At 43.2% G+C, this 22,322-nt stretch overlaps 1 protein-coding gene across 1 annotated transcript; it reads left to right on the top strand.

The window, feature by feature from the left end:
* The first annotated feature begins 970 nt into the window (after positions 1–970).
* On the top strand, positions 971–21,868 carry LOC109898073 (zinc finger protein 648). Its single transcript, XM_020492843.2, has 2 exons — positions 971–1,109; positions 19,802–21,868. Exon 2 carries the CDS (start codon positions 19,862–19,864, stop codon positions 21,476–21,478), a length of 1,617 nt encoding a protein of 538 aa, XP_020348432.1. The 5' UTR covers positions 971–1,109; positions 19,802–19,861; the 3' UTR covers positions 21,479–21,868.
* The last annotated feature ends 454 nt before the right edge of the window (positions 21,869–22,322 follow it).

Below are 22,322 nucleotides of genomic sequence, written 5' to 3'. Positions count from 1 at the left end.
TAGGTCCAAGAGGCTTCTAAACAGCTTCTACCCCCAAGCCATAAGATTTCTGAACATCTAATCAAATGGCTACCCAGACTTTTTGCACTACCCCCCCCCCCCCCTTGCCTTACGCTACTGTTACTCTGTTATTATCTATGCATAGTCGCTTTAATAACTGTACCTACATGTACATATTACCTCACTTACCTTGACTAACCGGTGCCCCCACAACATTGACTCTGTACTGGTACCCCCTGTATATAGCCTCGCTATTGTTATTTTACTGCTGCTCTTTAATTATTGGTTACTTTTATTTCTTATTTTTGGGTGATGGCGGGGTATTTTTCTTAAACTGCAATGTTGTTTAAGGGCTTGTAAGTAAGCATTTCACTGTAAGGTTGTATTCGGCACGTGACAAATCAAATTTGATTTAATTAGATTTTTTAGAGCTGAGCTGTCTGTGGTAGCTAATAGCTAGCTAACTAGCTGCTAACAGTAGTAGTTCATTCACTTCAGTTGAGAGGGGATGAAACATGAGCTAACGTAACATGTTAGTTACAGTAGTAGCTCAGCACTGGGAATAACTAAAGAGTAGCCAATTTCTGCTCTGCTTGCTTTTAAAACTAAGAGAAAAGGCATTACACAGACAGCAGCTGCCTCTGTTCATCTCTCCAGTGCTGGTCCTATAATGTATCCTTTCAGAAGCGTTGCCTTCACACAGCCTGTCAACACCCTCTGCTCTGTGATGTCCATGCTGTCCTGAATCCAGCAGTCTGAAACTAGAAAACAGCCTACCACATGGTCCTAAAGCACACTGGAGCCAGGTTTTGTATAACAGTGCAATGATAAAACTTGAAGGACAAGAATGCAATTTCAGAATGTGGGGGGGGCTCGTGTCCCCACCGGTCCCTATTGAAAGTTGTACCCCTGGGCCTGGCATACAGATAGTGAAGTGGGTGCATGATTTAATATCAGTGTAGGATGCACAAACTGTCCCCACATTATGGTTCATTTTCAGTAGCCCCGCCCACTCCGAGTTTGGCATGTCTTAAATTACTATATGGTTCGCACGCTGAGAGGAGTATGCTCATGGTTTGCTTGGGGGGAGATAGGGGAACGTTGTAGAGGTAAGTGGCATAATGCAGCCTATGAATGAATGACTAAGCTTTCTAGTGAGAAAGAGATGCGCATATATTTTGACCGTTTATGATAGACAGGCTATAGCGTACAGCCTATAGGCGCCGAGCCTCTTATTGAATGGGCATCTTATTATAGTGATTTTAAGGATCATCAGGCATTTGACTGCTGTCACGATAGTCGTTTATTTTAGTGGCGTGTAAGCAAACATTATTATTGCGAAATATTACATACAGAATACATTTTAGCCTACAATTGAGTAAAATCGGATGAAACATTTCGATAAACATGCATTATAGAGTCTGTGTTATAAAGTGTGTGAAAAAATTTGTCGCAGGGTTTCACCACAAACTAAGAGTTGGGCAACCTGTTGGGTATACCCGACGCAAAGTTTCTATTTTGTCCGTTTGTATTGACGAAAACCATACGTCACCTGTCTGTCGCGAATGTTGAATGAAATTCCATTTGAACCTACTCTACAGATTGTCAGCAGTTTGTAAATTCACTCTGCCCATCTACTCCTATATCAGAGCACTGAATGTGCCAGAGCGCAGAATAACTGACGAATTTACAAACGTGCATTACCGGTAGAATCTGACCAGTGTCAGTAGCCTAAAGGTCTGCAAAAAAAAACCGTTATTAAATTATTGCCAGGAGCGCAGTTAGTCACTAACGTTCTAGATAACATCAAAACAGCCTTACCAACTCTGCTAGAGAGAGTGAAATGGTCCTAGTTAAGTTATCTCTCATTTGTGTCTGGAAGTAGCTACTGTAACAAGCTATCCAACTTTAGCCAGTTTGCTTGACTGCTGTTGTGAGGTCAGAACGCTCGAATCAACCCTACTCCTCGACCAGAGCGTCCAGTGTGCGCTCTGAATTTACGAACAGACAATATGATAACGCTCTGAATGTAACGCTCTGAATTTGCAAACGACCCAGAGCACTCCCTGATACAGTGGAGGCAATTGACGAATGCAGACACCGCTGGAATGCGGTTTTGAAATTATAAACTGGGTGGTTCGATCCCTGAATTCTGATTGTCTGACAGCCTTGGTATATCAGACTGTATACCCTGGAATGTAATGAAATTCCAAAGATCTGGAAATCAGCATTTGTCCTACCACTTTTGAAAGGGGGAGATCCAACTCTTAAATAATTATAGGCCAATCTCAAATCTGTCACCCCCTTGTCGCAGGGTTTCACCACAAACTAAGAGTTGGGCAACCTGTTGGGTATACCCGACGCAAAGTTTCTATTTTGTCCGTTTGTATTGACGAAAACCATACGTCACCTGTCTGTCGCGAATGTTGAATGAAATTCCATTTGAACCTACTCTACAGATTGTCAGCAGTTTGTAAATTCACTCTGCCCATCTACTCCTATATCAGAGCACTGAATGTGCCAGAGCGCAGAATAACTGACGAATTTACAAACGTGCATTACCGGTAGAATCTGACCAGTGTCAGTAGCCTAAAGGTCTGCAAAAAAAAACCGTTATTAAATTATTGCCAGGAGCGCAGTTAGTCACTAACGTTCTAGATAACATCAAAACAGCCTTACCAACTCTGCTAGAGAGAGTGAAATGGTCCTAGTTAAGTTATCTCTCATTTGTGTCTGGAAGTAGCTACTGTAACAAGCTATCCAACTTTAGCCAGTTTGCTTGACTGCTGTTGTGAGGTCAGAACGCTCGAATCAACCCTACTCCTCGACCAGAGCGTCCAGTGTGCGCTCTGAATTTACGAACAGACAATATGATAACGCTCTGAATGTAACGCTCTGAATTTGCAAACGACCCAGAGCACTCCCTGATACAGTGGAGGCAATTGACGAATGCAGACACCGCTGGAATGCGGTTTTGAAATTATAAACTGGGTGGTTCGATCCCTGAATTCTGATTGTCTGACAGCCTTGGTATATCAGACTGTATACCCTGGAATGTAATGAAATTCCAAAGATCTGGAAATCAGCATTTGTCCTACCACTTTTGAAAGGGGGAGATCCAACTCTTAAATAATTATAGGCCAATCTCAAATCTGTCACCCCTGGTGAAAATACTTCAAACCCTTGTTGAGTGAACAGCTAAAATAGTTTTTATTTACTAACTCTATTTTATCAATGTACCAATCGGGCTTCGGGAAGAAGCATAGCACATTTACAGCAGCCATGAAGGTTTTAAATGATTTCACTGAAGCCCTTGACAAAAAAACAGCGCTGTGTCTCACTTTTTTATTGATCTCTCTAAAGCTTTTGATACAGTTGATCATGCTATATACTAAGACAGAGATTGTCGAGTGTAGGTCTTTCAGAGCATGCAGTTGCATGGTTTGCTAACTATCTGTCTGATAGAACTCAGTGCACTCAATTTGATGGGCTCATGTCTGTTAAATTGTCTGTCTGTAATGGTGTGCCCCAAGGCTCTGTACTTGGTCCTCTCTTATTCACTATTTCTATAAATAATTTAGACAAAAATGTCCAAAATGAGCAATGTCATTTTTATGCTGATGATACTGTTATTTACTGTTGTCCCTCGTCTCTTACAAAAGCTTTCCAGAACTTGTAAACTGCTTTTTATACTGTTCAACATACCTTGTGTCAATTGAAGCTTATCCTCAATACTGACAAAACTAAACTAATGGTGTTTTCTAAAGCAAGAAATAGACCTCTGAACTTTTCACCTATTATTACCTGTCAGGGCAATGAGATTGAGACTGTAACCTCATATAAATATCTTGGAATTTTAGTTGATGACGGCCTCTCTTTTAAATTGCATATTCAACCATTTACAAAAAAAATTAAGCTGAAATCGGGATTTTATTTTAGGAATAAGGCCTGTTTTTCTTTTGAACCAGAAGGAGGCTAGTATATCAGCTACATTTATGCCTTTACTAGACTATGAGGACATTTTATATATGAATGCTTCCGATCAGTTTTTAAGATCAATTGACACCCTTTACCATGGCACTTTGAGATTTATTTTAAACTGCAAAACCCTTACGCACCACTGCACTTTGTATACCAGGGTTGGCTGGCCTTCTCTAGTCACTCGTAGGCTCAGTCACTGGTATACTTTTATTTACAAAGCCATTTTGGGTTTAATACCTTTTTATTTGGGCATTTGTATTGTTCAGAAATGTGGTGGGTACTCTCTTTGTTCGCTGGACTTTATCCTGCTAACTGTTCCAAATGTCCAAACTGAATTTGGTAAAAGGGCTTTCATGTACTCTGCATCATCATCTTGGAACGCCTTACAAAATACTTTTAAACTGGAAGAACTTGTCCCGATTGGTATTTTTAAATCACGGATGAATGATGTTTAGACTGATTCCCTGACCGGTCAATGTTTTTAATTAGCTGTTTTTGATTATTGTTGTTGTTATACTCTTGTGAATTCTATGGCTTTTACTGGATTACTTGTAGTTTTTCCATGTTGTTTGTCTGTCATTTTTGTAATGACTTGGTGCTGCCTATCTTGACCAGGACGCTGTTGAAAAAGAGATTTTAAATCTCAATGAGCTCTTCCTGGTTAAATAAAGTTTAAATAATATATATATATATTTTTTTTTAAATACCACGGGTATGACAAAACATTTATTTTTACTGCTCTAATAATGTTGGTAACCAGTTTATAATAGCAATAAGGCACCTCAGAGGTTTGTGGAATATAGCCAATATACCACGGCTAAGGGCTGTATCCAGGCACTCCGCATTGCGTCATGCTTAAGATAAGCCCTTAGTTGTGTTATATTGGCCATATACCACACCCCCTTCTGCCTTGTTGCTTAATTATAAATTGGGTGGTTCGAGCCATGAGTGCTGATTGGCTGACAGCCATGGTATATCAGACCGTATACCACAGGTATGACAAAACATTTATTTTTACTGCTCTAATAACTTGTGGGGATCGTTTTTTTTTGACAGAGAGGAAGAGGGTATGCTGCAGACCCACTTTTGGAAGTCTGTTTATTAATATCAGGTGCGTCATTTCAGCTAAATTTAGGGTATAGCAAAGTGACAGCCCCCCCTCGCCTCCCTATTTTGAATAGGCTACGTAAGGTGGAGTCTCCCATCTGCATTCCCATGTTATTTCCAACCATTTTGATTTGAAGGTCTGGGTTAGTAGGCAAATTCCCACTATGACAATGATATAATTGGATGTAGAATATTTTGAGGTGTTCAGAGATCTGTTCATTTAGTTTCTGTTGACCATATTCTTTACATTAGAGGATTTTTATGTGGTGATTTTAGGACGCTAGTGAGTGCTGTGTGTTAAGACATATTTTGGTAGGGTATTTCTATAACTCAGGTCTAACTCATTATAATAGCCTTTTTCTTCTTCTAAAATAAATCTAGAAATCCTTTGGGCTTACAGAATTAGCCAATTGTGTCATCCATGACACAATTGTAGCCTACCATCCGGATAGTTAATAAAAGATGCATACTTGAAGAGATAAGTTCTCCTGATATTTTTTAGACCTATCCATGCCATTCCCAATCAATAAATCGGAATCCTTTCAACATTAGGCTACAATATTTTCTGCAGATTGTCTATGGCGATCAGTCTACTGCACATGCAACATGAGCAGATTAACTTGGTCAAACATTTTATTTATAAAAGATGATCAGAAAGAATGTGTTGGTAACTCTGCATTATAGTATAACTTATTTATTTTGAACGAAAGCCACAACTAGTACACGAATGAGTCACTTTATGCTGACAAATATCACACTTGACTCGAGCCTGGGGAATTCCTGATTCTACCTGGATTATGTTGGATAGGCTTCCATTAAAGAACACCCTCTGTTTTGTTAGACAGGTAACTCTTTATCCACAAATTTAGCAGGGGGTGTAAAGCCATAACACATACGTTTTTCTAGCATTAGACTATGATCAATGATGTCAAAAGCTGCACTGAAGTCTAACAAAACAGCCACCACAATCTTTTTATTATCAATTTCTCTCAGCCAATCATCAGTCATTTGTTTAAGTGCTGTGCTTGTTGAGTGTCCTTGCCTATAAGCGTACTGAAAGTCTGTTGTCAATTTGTTTACTATAAAATAGTCAAACACCATTTAAAAAAAAGTTTACTAAGGGTTGATAACATCCTGATTAGTTGGCTATTTAAGCCACTAAAGGCGGCTTTACTATTCTTAGGTAGGGAACATTACTTTTGCTTCCCTCCAGGCCTGAGGTCACACACCTTCTAGTAGTGGCTTAAATTGAAGGTACGGCAAATAGGAGTGGTAATAAGTTGTCAGACCCTGGTGGCTTGTCATTGTTGATAGACAACAATACTTTTTTCACCCTCTTCCACACTCACTTTAGGGAATTCAAAATTACAACGCTTGTGTTTCATAATTTGGTCAGATATACTTTGATGTGTAGTATCAGCGTTTGATGCTGGCATGTTATGCCTAAATTTGATAATCTTGCCAATGTGATGAATGAGCAATCTGATTCATTGAATGACGGAGCGGAGTTTGCCTTTACCCAAAATTTCATTTAAGTTGCTCCAAAGCTTTTACTATCATTCTTTATGTCATTATTTTTTACTATAATTTATATTTGTTTCATTGTGTAGCTTCTTCTTCTTTTTATTCAGTTTAGTCACATGATTTCTCAATTTGCAGTACGTTTATTTTGCCTCATCCCTCTCAACCATACAATTTTTCAATTCCTCATCAATCCATGGGTATTTAACAGTTTTTATTGTCATTCTTATCAGTAACTGGAATTCAATTTCATTAAATGTGTCAAGTGCAGCATCTGGTTGCTTCTCATTACACACCACGGACCAACAAATATTCAACAACATAGGAATCACTACAAAATGTATTGTTTTACCTCTTATACACAATATTAGGCACAGCCTTTGGAACTTTGGTATTCCAAGATATGGCTACTATATTGTGATCACTACAACCGATGGGTTTGGATACTGCTTTCAAGCACATTTCTGCAGCATCAGTAAAGATGTCATCAATACATGTTGATGATTTCATTCCTGTGCTGTTTGTAACTACCCTGGTAGTTTGACAGTCCGATCAGAGGCAGTAGGGATAACCACATGTTCTGTTGATAAGTGCGTGAATTTCACCATTTTCCTGTCGTGCCAAGCATTTAAAGTGTAACGAGTACTTTTGGTTGTCAGGGAAAACGTATGGAGTAAAAAGTACATTATCTTCTTTAGGCATGTAGTGAAGTAAAAGTAAAAGTTATTTAAAAAAGTAAAGTACAGACACCCCAAAAACTACTTAAGTAGTACATTAAAGTATTTTTACTTAAGTACTTACACCACTGGTTACAGTTTGAAGCTTTCTCTAGAGTGGGCAGCCTGATGAAAGCCAGTCAATATTTAAATCATCCAGAAAATATACCTGTTGATATCACATACATGATCAATCATTTCAAAAATGTTATCCAGATACTGACTGTGAGCACTTTGTGGTCTATAGCAGCTTCCCACCAGAATGGGCTTTAGGTGAGGCAGATGAACCTGTAGCCATATTCAACAGTATTTAACATGAGATCCTCTAACGGCTTTACAGTAATTTGGTTCTGAATATAAACGACCACACCTCCACCTTTAGCATTTCTGTCTTTTCTGTGGCTCTTATAACCATATATTGCTACCACTGTATCATCAAATATATTATCTAAGTAAGTTTGAAAGATTAAGAATATGAATGTCATCTGTTACTAGCAAATTATGGATTTCATTAACCTTGTTTCTTAAACTACATATATTAACATGGGCTATTTTTAGCACTTTTCTGGGATACTTTATTATTGCTTAGCAGAGGTAGACTGTCACAACTTCTGCCGAAGTCAATGCCTCTCCTTGTTCGGGCAGTGCTCGGCGGTCGAGATCGCCGGTCATCTAGCCATCGCCGATCCATTTTTAATTTTCCATTTGTCTTGTTTTCCCACACACCTGGTTCTCATTTCCCTCATTATGTGTTGTGTATTTAACCCTCTGTTTCCCTCATGTCTTTGTGTGGTCTGTTGCGCTGGGTTATGTTAACCCATATTGTTATTTCGTGTTCACATTGCCGTGTGTTTTTGGTTCGCCAAAATAAAAGACTCTGTTGGCTACACAATATCTGTTCTCCTGCACCTGACTCCTTCACAACCATTTACGCATACCTGACGTAGGCATGCTCAGGTTATTTATGTTAGTGCAGGGCGAACTGCACACAGTGGACTTCCTGCTAGGGCACACCACCTCATTGCTAACATTATAACTCTGGTTCATAGGCACATGATTACTGCATACAATAGCTGTAGGATCAGCAGAGGCATTCATGGCAGTAAGAGGGACATACATTCGGTTTATTACATTGTGTCTTCCAGTGCCCCTGGGATAATGTACATTTGCTGAAGCATTATGACAACTCAGTGACACAATGGTAGGGATTAAATGAGCTGGGCTTGGGTTATTGATAAGTCATTGTTTCAACACAGCTGTGAAAGGATCCAGGAACACAAATGATTTTGGTGGATCCCATTCTCCTTTATAATATAAGCTTAGTTAACAAACTTATTTTAAACAAAGAAAATACCCAGTTTAAATATCTTACTAAATAGTCAAAGCCTAAATGAATAAATTTGCCTAAATAAACTAGTACATTGAATAAACAATTAAATGAAATAGCTCAGGTCTTCAAAATATGGGCAACCTTTTTCCCTCCATATCCACAATGTGCATAAATGAGTCCCATTCAGATGATTTGCCTGTCTGTTTTCCCTCCCTGTACTCTTTTTCATTCTGTCTCTAATTCACATTAGCAAAGAACGACTCAATGTTTCACAAACTGAATTTACATAGACAAAGGGTTATCAGTCTTTCCCGTTGCGTCCTCCTCCTCACCAACAACAAGTAGCCTATTTTACCCCGTGTCACATGCAGTGGCTCTTTTCATTAAGCAAATGTGCAATTGTCACAAAATGATATTGACACATTTAGTTTGATGAAAGGGGACCCCCTGGCAGTCATTTAAAGTAAACCAACAGGTAGCCTAGTCATGATGTAATCAGAGTGCAAAAATCCATTGCCAAAACCTGAAAGCTAGCCTCACGCCGACTGTGTTTCACAAATGTGAATAAAATTCAATCGTTCATGGGATTGGTTCTTATAGCAGGGAATATGAGAGAAGATGTCCAAAAGGAACATAGGCCTATTTATCAGGGGCGTCAATTAGCTATGACAGAGTATTTCGCCATACCCTAGCTCAATTGTATCTTGGCCAGGTCCCGGTTCTAAATGAGAACTTGTTCTCAACTGGCCAACCTGGTTAAATAAAGGTGAAATTAAATAAATAAATAAACACACAAAAAATTAAATAGTCTACTGAAATCATTCAAATTCGGTTTTTGAAAACTATCATTTGTTGGTGAGCGTGACAGCTGTACTTTTATTTTATGGTTACTAATGCATCGACACAGCTGCAGTGAACAGTGTAACTTTTATCTCAAAATAGTTGGGCGATGGCTGCAGATGGCTAGGTAACTGCTGTTGGACTTGACATGAAATTTAACTAGATTTTTTAATCCAGGTGCTGAGCTAGTGTGTAGCAGCTAATTGCTGCATGACATGTGTTTGTATGTTAAAATAACTTTCCAGTGTTTCCAGATATCTATGAAATATGACCTGTAATTAATTACAATATGAATTAAATACTTTTCCTTCCCAAAAAATGTATATTAAGTATGTTAAAAAGCAATTTTTCTGTGTTAGAATGGTGTGGGCGTACCCCAACAGAAGGATGTGAGCTATATCGATCATAAAATATATTAATGCGACATCAACCTCTGAGGAAATAGAAAGTTTGTTTGAGATACAAGTTTGAGGTGGGTTTTTTTTAAAGTGTTTTTTTCTCCAACTTATAACACAAATATGAGTATAGGACAAGTCAACAACATTATTTTGGTATGAGTTAACAGAAAATCAACTAGAGGTCTTCGTGAATCTACCCGTACCCGATTACTGGAGATCTGACCTGGGATCCGACCAGGTCAGATCCCACATTATGTATATAACCGTCGGATCCAGGGTCGAATCCCACTCAATGGCCAGGGGTCTCTGATCTGTCTGAAAATATTTGAAATACCGTCCGCATCCAAAATTATATTTGAAGAGTTTGGTTCCTAGACAACATAAATGCAAATTTCACACATTTATGTTTTATTCTCCTAACCCCCTAGACTCTAAGCCATTAGGAGGTGATATCTAGTAACCTAATATGGACTTGTTTTTGTCGCAATTTCTTGCACATTTATTAATGATTTATTCTGACTTAAAACCTGTTTGGTCAAATGTGATATTGCATTTCTTGTCACGCCTTGGTCTTAGTATTTTGTGTTTTCTTTAATTATTTGTTCAGGCCAGGGTGTGACATGGGGTTATTGTATTGTCTTATTGGGGTTTTTGTAGGCATTGGGATTGTGGTTGATTAGGGGTGTGTCTAGTATAGGCTTGGCTGCCTGAGGCGGTTCTCAATCAGAGTCAGGTGATTCTCGTTGTCTCGGATTGGGAACCGTATTTAGGTAGCCTGAGTTTCACTTTGTATTTCGTGGGTGATTGTTCCTGTCTCTGTGTAGTGTTCACCAGATAGGCTGTAATAAGTTTCACGTTCCGTTTGTTGTTTTGTATTCAATAGTTAATTATTTCAATAGTTAGTTAATAGTTATAATAGTTATATTTCAATAGTTAGTTATTTAATAGTTATATACCACGCTGCAGGAAGGAAGCCCGAAAAGCAGCCCCAGAAATGTATTGGGGGGGGGCTCAGAGGGAGAGTGGATGAGTCAGGTGTCAGACCTGAGCCAACTCTCCCTGTTAATCGTGAAGAGCAGTTGCAGTGGGAGAGGCTGCATCACTTGGAGAATTGGACATGGGAGGAGGAACTGGACGGAAAAGGACCCTGGGCTCAGCCTGGAGAATATCGCCATCCCAAGGAAGAACTAGAGGCGGCTAAAGCGGAGAGGCGCTGGTATGAAGAGGCAGCACGGCGACGCGGATGGAAGCCTGAGAGTCGGCCCCAAAAATGTATTGGGGGGGGGGCTTACAGGGAGTATGGCTATGTCAGGTAGGAGACCTGCGCAAACTCCCTGTGCTTACCGGGGGACTAAAGAGACCGGGCAGGCACCGTGTTATGCTAGTGAGCGCACGGTGTTTCCAGTGCGGGTGCATAGCCCGGTACGGTACATACCAGCTCTTCGTATTAGCCGGGCTAGAGTGGGCATCGAGCCAAGTAAGGTTGGGCAGGCTCGGTGCTCAAGAGCTCCAGTACGCCTGCACAGTCCGGTCTATCCAGTGCCACCTCCACACACCAGTCCTCCGGTAGCAGCTCCCCGCACCAGGCTTCCTGTGCGTGTCCTCGATCCAGTACCACCAGTTCCAGCACCACGCACCAGGCCTTCAGTGCGCCTCGCCTGTTCAGCGCTGCCAGAGCCTTTCTCCTCTCCTGCGCTGCTGGAGTCTCCCGCCTGTTTAGCCCAGCCAGAGCCTTTCTCCTCTCCTGCGCTGCCGGAGCCTCCCGCCTGTTTAGCGCTTTCGGAGTCTCCCGCCTGTTCAGCGCAGCCAGCGTTTTCCTCCTCTCCTGCGCTGTCGGAGTCTCCCGCTTGTTCAGCGCTTCCAGAGCCTTCCTCCTCTACAGCGCTGCCGGAGCCTCCTGCCTGCATGAAGCAGCCTGAGCTGCCAGTCTGCAGGGAGCTGTCAGTATGCATGAAGCAGCCAGAGCTGTCAGTCTGCAAGGAGCTGCCAGTCTGCAGGGAGCTGTCAGTCTGCAAGGAGCTGTCAGTCTGCAAGGAGCTGCCAGTCTGCAGGGTGCTGTCAGCCTGCATGGAGCAGTCAAAGCTGTCAGTCTGCATGAAGCAGCCAGAGCTGTCAGTCTGCAAAGAGCTGCCAGTCTGCAAGGAGCTGTCAGTCTGCAAGGAGCTGTCAGCTTGCATGGAGCAGTCAGAGCTGTCAGTCTGCATAGAGCAGCTAGATCCGCCTGTCAGCCATGATCTTCTAGATCTGCCAGTCAACCAGATTCTTCCAGATCAGCCTGTCAACCAGAATCTTCCAGATCTGCTAGTCAACCAGAATCTTCCAGATCTGCTAGTCAACCTGAATCTTCCAGATCCGCCAGCCAGCCAGGATCTACCGGAGCCTACTACCTACCTGAGCTTCCTCTCAGTACTGGGCTTCCTCTCAGTACTGGGCTTCCCCTCAGTTCCGGGCTGCCCCTCAGTCCCGAGCTGCCCCTCAGTCCCGAGCTGCCCCTCAGTCTCGAGCTGCCCCTCAGTCCCGAGCTGTCCCTCAGTCCCGAGATGCCCCTCAGTCCCGAGATGCCCCTCAGTCACGAGCTGCTCCTCAGTTCTGTGGGGTTCTGGGTGAGGACTATTAGGTCATGGTCGGCGGCGAGGGTGGATTATCCCAGGACGCGAAGGGGAGGAACTAGGACATTAATGAAGTGGGGTCCACGTCCCGAGCCGGAGCCGCCACCATGGACAGACGCCCACCCGGACCCTCCCTATGGTTTTGAGGTGCGTCCGGGAGTCCGCACCTTAGGGGGGGGGTTCTGTCACGCCTTGGTCTTAGTATTTTGTGTTTTCTTTAATTATTTGTTCAGGCCAGGGTGTGACATGGGGTTATTGTATTGTCTTATTGGGGTTTTTGTAGGCATTGGGATTGTGGTTGATTAGGGGTGTGTCTAGTATAGGCTTGGCTGCCTGAGGCGGTTCTCAATCAGAGTCAGGTGATTCACGTTGTCTCGGATTGGGAACCGTATTTAGGTAGCCTGAGTTTCACTTTGTATTTCGTGGGTGATTGTTCCTGTCTCTGTGTAGTGTTCACCAGATAGGCTGTAATAAGTTTCACGTTCCGTTTGTTGTTTTGTATTCAATAGTTATTTCATGTATCGTCATTTCTTCATTAAAGACATGAGTAACCACCACGCTACATTTCGGTCCGACTCTCCTTCAACAGACGAACGCCGTTACATTTCTACACCGGTTGTAATTCCTTGGTCACGTGTAGGCCTACACCAATCAATCAATTCAATCAGCAGGTGTCACAAGTGCTTATACAGAAACCGAGCATACAACCCCAGAGAGCAAGCAATGCAGATGTAGAAGCACAGTGGCTAGGAAGAACTCCCTAGAAAGGCTGGAACCTAGGAAAAAATCTAGAGAGGAACCAGGCTCTGATGGGTGGCCAGTCCTCTTCTGGTTGTGCCGGGTGGAAATTATAAGAGTACTTGGCCATTAAGTACAAAAGCTGAAGAACATATGCACATCCAGGTACTTTCTGCAGGTGCTGGAGTTGTAGGCAAACTCATGGAAAACAGAAAGCAAAACGCTGCACACTGCTGCTCATGCTCCCAGGTGATATTTATTTACAACAACGTTTCGACCCTTAGGTCTTCATCCGGCATCCTTATCCCAGGTGGGGGTGGAAGGTCCTATATATAGGGGCATTACTCAGTGACATCACTTCCTGAAACAGAAGGTAAACATAGTTTCGCAATATTAACATTCAATGTAGCAAAATATATTATCATTCAAAGAGGATGTGATCAATATTTGCAGTAATATACATACACATACAGTATTCAATTAGGATATTAAACACAATTTAGACATATTGAAACTATAAAAACGCCTCGTTAAGGCCAAGAGGAGACAGTGTGTTGGGCCTGTGGATCCAGAAAGATTCCCTTTGAAGATGTTTCCTCTCAATGTCCCCTACCCTGCGTGAAATCTTGACCATTTCTATTCCAATGTATCTCAGAGAACTAATAGGATGTCCAGTTTGTGCAAAATGAGCAGCAACCTGATTTTTTTTGTCTCACCTGTCCGTATATTGCTGCGGTGCTCACTGATCTGTATCTTAAGGCTTCTATGGGTTTTCCCTAGGTAAGACCACAAGGACATTTCAACATGTAAATAACATTGGTGTACATGCAGGTAATCAGGCTCTTGATCTTAAATCTTTGTCCTGTGGGGCGGATTAGTGGTATTTGTACGTAAAGCTGCTTTGAGCACATTGGCCACATTTGTAATTACCCTCCGGAACATTGTCCAACAAAGTTTCCCTTTTCTCTGATGGGTAATCAGATTTAACCACAATATCTCTCACGTTTGGGGGTCTTTTAAAAACCATATGTGGGGGATATTTAAAAATGGGTATCAATTGTGAATCAGTATCAATAATGTACCAGTGCTTCCTGATAATGTCCTTAAATGCCTTCCCCAATGGTGAGTATTGGGTAAAGCATGATTGGACATGTTTTGCCTTTTTTAAACTTTTGGTTGTAGGCTTTCCGACTATGTTAGTCCTTCAAAACGATCATTGGTATGTTTTACCCAATTGTCTTTGTACCCCCTTTCCTTAAATCTTTGTGTGAGGTCCATGGTCTGTTTCTGATAAGAAGCATCAGAGCTGCATATTCTTCTGATACGACTGAATTGACTTATAGGGAGACTTTTAATAAGTGGACTTGAATGAAAGCTGTCACCTCTAAGGAGGGTGTTCCTGTCCGTAGGTTTCCTATAGAGATCTGTAGAGAGGGAGGTTTTGTCCTTAATAACCATCACATCAAGAAAACTGATTTGTGATTGGTTATAGTTAATGGTGAAGTGAAGGTGTCCATTCATAGAGTTAAGATAAGCATGGAATTCCAAAAGTTCTTCCTGGTTGCCTGTATAGATCACGAAAATGTCATCCAAATATCTCAGAATTAGGAGAACAATGGAGAGAAAAGGGTTAAGGTCTGGATTCAGCACCATCTGTTTTTCAAAAATTCCTACATGGCCATTAAGGCCAGATCGTTCTTCAAGATGTTCAAACATTCATAGAAGATGAGCAGGGTCAAATATTAATCACAGTGGTGGTAGAGGGTCAGCACCTTGGGAGTTAATGTCAGTTATCTTTTCATAGTTGAGCATTCAAAGTTACCCTGGACAGGGACAACCAGACATGATATTTTAATTTAATCTAAAAAAAATGTACCTTTATTTTACTAGGCAAGTCAGTTAAGAACAAATTCTTATTTTCAATGACGGCCTAGGAACAGTGGATTAACTGACTTGTTCAGGGGCAGAACAACATATTTTTACCTTGCCAGCTCGGGGATTCGATCAACCAACTTTTGGTTACTGGCCCAACACTCTAACCACTAGGCTACCTGTCGCCTCTAGTCCACAAAGATCACCCCACAGCATGAGCCTGAGGACAGGAAGGAAGGAAGAGCGCAAGCAAGCCAGTGATTCAGCCCAGTAGGATGGTCAGAGGCAGAAAATTCCAGTGGAGATAGGGGAGCCATCAGGCTGAGACAGCAAGAGGTTCGTCACTCAAGTGACTTACACACCTGTTCTATTCAGCACATGTGACAAATACAATTTGATTTGATTTGATAGAGTATTACGCAAGGTTAAGTTTAGGTCCTTGGTTAGGTGGTTAACTGATTTTTGTACTCTGATGTCTTTGGGTAGGTGGAGGGAGTCTGGAAGGACATCTAGCAATCTTTGGGTTGTCTGAGAATAAATAGCGCAGTTTTTGAACATCCTTGGTTGGGGTCTGAACAGATTATTTTTTGTGATTGCAAAGGTGATAATATCTATTCCACGGGACAAAACTAGATCCAGATTATGATTGTGGCAATGCATACTGTAGGTCCGGAGACATGTTGGATAAAACCCACGGAGTCGATAATGGCTCCAAAAGCTTTTTGGTGTGGGTCTGTGGACTTCTCCTTGTGAATATTGAAGTCACCAAAAATGTGAATATTATCTTCCATGACTATGAGTTCCGATAGGAATTCAGGGAATCAGTGAGGAATTCTGTATATGGCCCGGGAGGCCTGTAAACAGTGGCTATAAAAAGTGATTGGGTATGCTGCATAGATTGCATGACCAGAACCTCAAAAGACTAAAACACCGATATTTTTCATACATTCAAATTTGAGGTCAAATGTTAGCAACACTGGGGATATGGTTACTAGTGTAACCAGGAGGAGAGGCCAATCACAATGAGTTTATGATCAGTGATTAGTTAATTGACTTTGACTGCCTTGGAAGTGAAGGATCTAACATTAAGTAGTCCTATTTTGAGATGTGAACTATTATCGGAATCTCTTTTTAAAAAATGACAGGGATGAAGGTCTTTATTCCAGTGAGATTGATAAGGAAACGCCTCAATGTTTTGATTTTTCCAACCTAGAACGAGGCACAAACACCACCTGAAAAGGAGATGGCCGCCATTTTAAAATCCCATAACCAATTGTGCTATTGTGTATGTTTTTTCTTGTTATTTGTAACTTATTTTGTACTTAGTGTTTCTGCCACCGTGTCTTATGACCGAAAAGTGCCTATTGATATCAGGGCAGCGATTACTCACCCTGTACTGGAGGAATTCTTCTTCTTCAACGAGTCAGACTGGAAGGATTTACTCCCGACAAGGTCCTCCTTGTAAGGATCCGTTGCCCGAGAGGGTATTCTACCTTTACCATCGGTCCTATTAGCCAACGTACAATCAATCAATAATAAAATAGACAATATATGAGCACGTATATCCTATGAATGGGACATAAAAAAATGTTTCACCGAGTCGTGGCTGAACAATGACATGATTAACATACAGCTGTTGAGTTTTAGGCTTTTTCGGCAAGATAGAACAGCAGCCTCTGGTAAGACAAGGGGTGGTGACCTATGTATATTTGTAAACAACAGAGTGCACAAAATCTAAGGAAGTCTCTAGGTTTTGCGCGCCTGAGGTAGAGATCTCAAGATAAGCTGTAGACCACACTATTTACCAAGAGAGTTTACATCTATATTTTTCATAGCTGTCTATATACCACCGCAGACCGATGCTGGCACTAAGACCGCACTCAATGAGCTGTATACGGCCATAAGCAAACAGGAAAATGCTCATCCATAGGCGGCGCTCCTAGTGGCCGGGGACATTGATGCAGGGAAACTTAAATCAGTTTTACCTCATTTTTATTAGCATGTTAAGTCTGCAAACAGAGGGAAAGCAACTCTAGAGCACCTATTACTCCACACACAGATGTGTACAAAACTCTCCCTCGCCCTCCAGTTGGCAAATCTGACCATAATTCTATCCTCCTGATTCCTGCTTACAAGCAAAAACTAAAGCAGGAAGCACCAGTGACTTGGTCAATAAGAAAGTGGTCAGATGAAGCAGGTGCTAAGCTACAAGACTGTTTTGCTAGCACAGACTGGAATATGTTCCGGGATTTTTCCGATGGCATTGAGGTGTACACCACATCAGTCACTGGCTTCATCAATAAGTGCATCGATGACGTCGTCCCCACAGTGACTGTACGTACATACCCCAACCAGAAGCCATGTATTACAGGCAACATCCACATTGAACTAAAGGGTAGAGCTGCCGCTTTCAAGGAGCGGGACTCTAACCTGGACACTTATAAGAAATCCTGCTATGCCTTCCGACGAACCATCAACCAAAGGAAGAAGGCAAAGGATGCAAGGGGTTCCTCACTCAGTGCTCTCTGGTGTTCGAGCTACAGTCCTCATCATTCCACACCTATCAGGGCCATGATCGCCTGCATCATCTCTATGCTCTTGGGCAAAGCCCTGGTTTGGGCAATGGCGGAGTGGGAACAGCAGCCACCTTTCTGCAGCTCCATATTAGCCTTCACTGCTGAGCTGTGACGAGTGTGCCGAGCAGCGACTACCACCCAGTCGGCGGACGAGAAGTGGCAAGCTGACTGTTCAACCTCCGCCAAGGTGCCAGACCAGTGGCTGACTTCGTCATTGACTCCTGCACCCTCACTGCCGAGAGTGGGTGGAATACTGAATCACTGGTCACTGCTTTCCATCAGGGTCTGTCTATCTCCATCAAGGATGAACTGGCCGATCGGGAACTGGGAGAGGACCTCGAGTCCCTGATAACGCTGGCCAACAGGATTGACAACCACATCTGAGAATGTGTGAGACAGCGCCTTTTTGACACCACTCCTGTATCCTGGTTTCCGGAGCACCCCAAGCCCAGCATTGAGGAGCCAAGGCAGCTGGGACACACACGTCTGAGCCCACAGGAATGTGACAGGCGCATGCGCGACGGCAACTGCCTCTACTGAGGTTTCGGCCATCTCCGTTCTACATGCCCAAAATTGATGGGAAACACTGGGGCTCACCAGGACAAGGGGAGACCCTGACGAGCTGTCCAGTTTCACCCCAGCTACCCGGTCACCATCTGACACTACCCGCAACCCTTCATTGGGACAACCGTCAGCACCACATTCAAGCCTTTGTGCACTCCGGGGCCGCAGATAATTTCATTGATCAAGACTTCGCCAGAGAATTACAAATCCCCTGCGTGAAATGTCCCATCTCTCTGCAGATTCAAGCCCTCGATGGACGCCCCATCGGCTCCGGCCAGGTGGAATATCAGACCAAGCCCATTCTACTGCAGGTTGGGGTGAACCACTCAGAGAGACTTAGTTTATTCTTTATCACTGCTCCCAAGAACCCCCTTATCCTAGGGTATCCCTGGCTAGTGCTACATAACCCACTCTTCTCCTGGTCCACGGGACACCTACTAGACTGGGGTAAGAACTGCCAGACAAGATGCCAAAGATCCCTACCAAGAGCCAGGCCGGGTTCCCCAGGCATTCATTGAAGACCAATACTTTTCTGCTCTCCGTCCCGAGTACTTCGACCTCCGGGAGGTCTTCAGTAAGAGGCAACCCACCCCTCTCATAGTCCATATGACTGCGCCACAGAACTCCAACTCCACCCCTCCCCGGGGCCGTCTGTACTCCCTCTCAACCCCTGAAGCAGCAGTCATGGACAATTACATCCAGGAGTTGCTGGAGACAGGTTTCATTCGCTCCTCTATATCCCCAGCTGGTGCAGGCTTCTTCTTCGTGGGAGAGAAGGATGGAGGTCTACGTCCCTGCATCGATTAGAGGACTGAACAGGATTATAGTTAAGAATCGTTACCCGCCTACCCCTGATGTCCGCCGCCTTGGAGTTGGTCCATGGGGCCCAATTCTTCACCAAACTGGACCTCCGCAACGCTTACAATCTGGTGAGAATCAGGGATTGCCAGACTCCAGCCACCCCAGTCATAGACTGTTCTCTATGCTACTGCACGGCAAGTGGTACCGGAGCACCAAGTCTAGGTCCAACAAGCTTCTTAATAGCTTCTACCCCCAAGCCATACAACTCCTGAACAGCCAATCAAATTTGCATCCCTGGAACAAAGGCTCTCTATTTCTGTCTGTCTCTGGCAGTCTTCTCCACCATGCCCCAGCTCTGGTGATGTTGTTGGAGCTCTGTCTCGATTGTTTTTCGCCACAATGTCTTGGGCCTCCCCCTTTTACGTCTGCCCTCTGGATCCCTGACACAACACAGGTTATTGGGATTCAGATGCTTCAGAGCCTGTTATGAGGCGAACACAAACTGCTTGCATCTTCTCCTTTTGTATTGTGTTTTTGCAGGAGCACTAAAACTTTAATAAACCCTTCATAGATGCTTTATAAGCATTAATATATGTTTTATAACACTTACTAAAACATTTTGTATGTGATGCACTCAATGACAATATTGTGAAAGCTTAGGAAATATATAGCGTTATTGTTTGAAAAGTACATTTGTCTTCACTGTGATGAATAGAACACTGTATTTGTTTTTGTGTTTTTCTTCCAGGCACTGCCAAGAAGGTGAGCTCAACCTCAAACCACATTCACCACCTCTATAATATCCAATATGGCTGAAGGAATGCCTTCATGGACCTCCGACAGGTTTGTTGATAAAATGTACATTTCAAAGAGAAGTATCAGGAAAAACGTAATGAACAAAATGCATTACGTTTCCCACATGCCCTCAGAGAATGCAACAGTCAGCACTGCTCACAAAGTGGAAAGTGACTCTAACCCATCTGATAATGACGATACCGACTCCCTCTCAGGTAGTAGCTTCACCGGGATGATTTATTTAAACCCACAAACACCTACCTGGACTCTAGCTGAGAAGTTTACTGAACTCAACTCTGGAGAAGACAAGAGACTTTCTACCTATCAGGACCTCTGTGGTCCTCCAGGTTCACCCACGGCCATTGAACATAATATTCCCAATAGGAGAGGCTCTACTGGCGTGTATGGGGTCTACTCAGACTCGTCACAACAAAAGGAAGGCAACATCAAGAAGGTTTCTAAAAGGAGACCGCAGAGGAAAGTGTCTAGCGGGAATCCTTCCGATCTGAAGCTGCGTCTGGTGAGAGAGATCAGGCCCAAACCCAACGAGGCTCTGTCTGATGTGCATTGTGATGTGCGTGAGATGTTTGATGTGTGTGGGAAAAATGGAAATGAGAAGAGTGAAGTATCACTAGTAATTCCCCCTCCATTAAACAAGGCTGTGGCCATGATTGATGCCTGTGAGAAGAATAAGGTGCCTATAGTGTTTACTGCCATGAAGAAACGTGGAGTAGAGGGAGACACAGAGAACCGGCCCTATAAGTGCACTCACTGCAACTGGGCCTTTAAGAAGTCCAGCAATCTGCAGAGTCATCTGGATACTCATAGTGGCCTGAAGGCTCATGTGTGTGACCTATGCGGCAAGGCCTATTCCCACCAGGGCACACTGCAGCAGCACAAGCGCCTGCACACCGGAGAGAGACCGTACCACTGCCCCTTCTGTGACAAGACCTACATCTGGTCTTCCGATTACCGCAAGCACATCCGCACGCACACCGGAGAGAAGCCATATGTGTGCGAGACCTGTGGCAAGGACTTTGTGCGCTCCTCGGACCTGCGGAAGCACGAGCGTAACATGCACACCAACAACAAACCATTTCCATGTACGCAGTGTGGCAAGACCTTCAACAAGCCACTGTCCCTGCTCCGCCATGAACGGACCCATCTAGGCGAGCGGCCCTTCTGCTGTTCCGTTTGCGGGAAAGCCTTTGCCGTGGCCAGCCGCATGGCAGAGCACCAGATGGTGCACACCGGGGTGAGGCCCTACACCTGCCTGGTCTGTTCCAAATCCTTCACCAAGTCCTCCAACCTGCTGGAGCATCAGGCCGTCCACAGCGGCATCCGCCCCCACAAATGCTCCCAGTGTAGGGTGGCGTTCGCCATGGTGTCTCGCTTGGTCCGTCACCAGTGCGTCCATACCGGAGAGAGGCCCTTCAACTGCACAGGCTGCAGCATGTCCTTCAGCCGCACAACTGCTCTGAAGCGCCACCAGGAGCAGACGTGTGCCGGGAGGATCTTTGTATGTGTGAAGTGTGACAAGGCTTTTCAGTGTGCCTCTCAGCTCACTGAGCACATGCTGAGCCATGACTCTACTGTTGCTGCTTCTGCTGTCGGAAACACAGACGACTGATTGATGCTATTGATGTTTGGGAGCTACCCTCTCATATAGTACACACTGTTGGTTTAGTCAACCTTATTGATCTTTACATGCTAGGGCAACATCCTGCTAGTCTGCTAACCTTTAAGGATCTTCTGACAATGTTCTAAAATGCATTCAAAAAAATATTATATTTAAATGTTCTAATGTGAAGCCTGAGTTTGGCTGAGGAAAAAAGTACAATTGTTTAGGTAGATGTATGAGGCTCAGAAATTAGATGTAGCAAATTTAGATTTTTTTTGATGATGATTTTGCATGTACATTGATTAATGAATCTTATGCTAGTCAAATACACAGTTGAAGTCGGAAGTTTACATACACCTTAGCCAAATACATTTAAACTCAGTTTTTCACAATTCCTGACATTTAATCCTAGTAAAACATCCCTGTCTTAGGTCAGTTAGGATCACCACTTTATTTTAAGAATGTGAAATAGCAGAATAATAGTAGAGAGTGATTTACTTCAACTTTTATTTATTTCATCACATTCCCAGTTGGTCAGATGTTTACATACACTCAATTAGTATTTGGAAGATTGCCTTTAAATTGTTTAACTTGTGTCAAACATTTCGGGGTGACCTTCCACAAGCTTCCCACAATAAGTTGGGTGAATTTTGGCCCATTCCTCCTGACAGAGCTGGTGTAACTGAGTCGGGTTTGTAGGCCTCACACACGCTTTTTCAGTTCTGCCCACACATTTTCTATAGGATTGAGGTCAGGGCTTTGTGATGTTCACTCCAATACCTTGACTTTGTTGTCCTTAAGCCATTTTGCCACAACTTTGAAAGTTGTGCATTTGGAAGACCCATTTGCGACC

The sequence above is a fragment of the Oncorhynchus kisutch genome, linkage group LG10 (assembly GCF_002021735.2).
Source record: "Oncorhynchus kisutch isolate 150728-3 linkage group LG10, Okis_V2, whole genome shotgun sequence".
Classification (NCBI taxonomy): Eukaryota; Metazoa; Chordata; class Actinopteri; order Salmoniformes; family Salmonidae; genus Oncorhynchus; species Oncorhynchus kisutch.
This window is presented reverse-complemented; position numbering and strand designations above follow the sequence as displayed.

What these genes read in the sequence shown, in the direction of transcription:
- LOC109898073 (XM_020492843.2), top strand. Translation starts at nt 19,862, where the DNA reads ATGGCTGAAGGAATGCCTTCATGGACCTCCGACAGGTTTGTTGATAAA.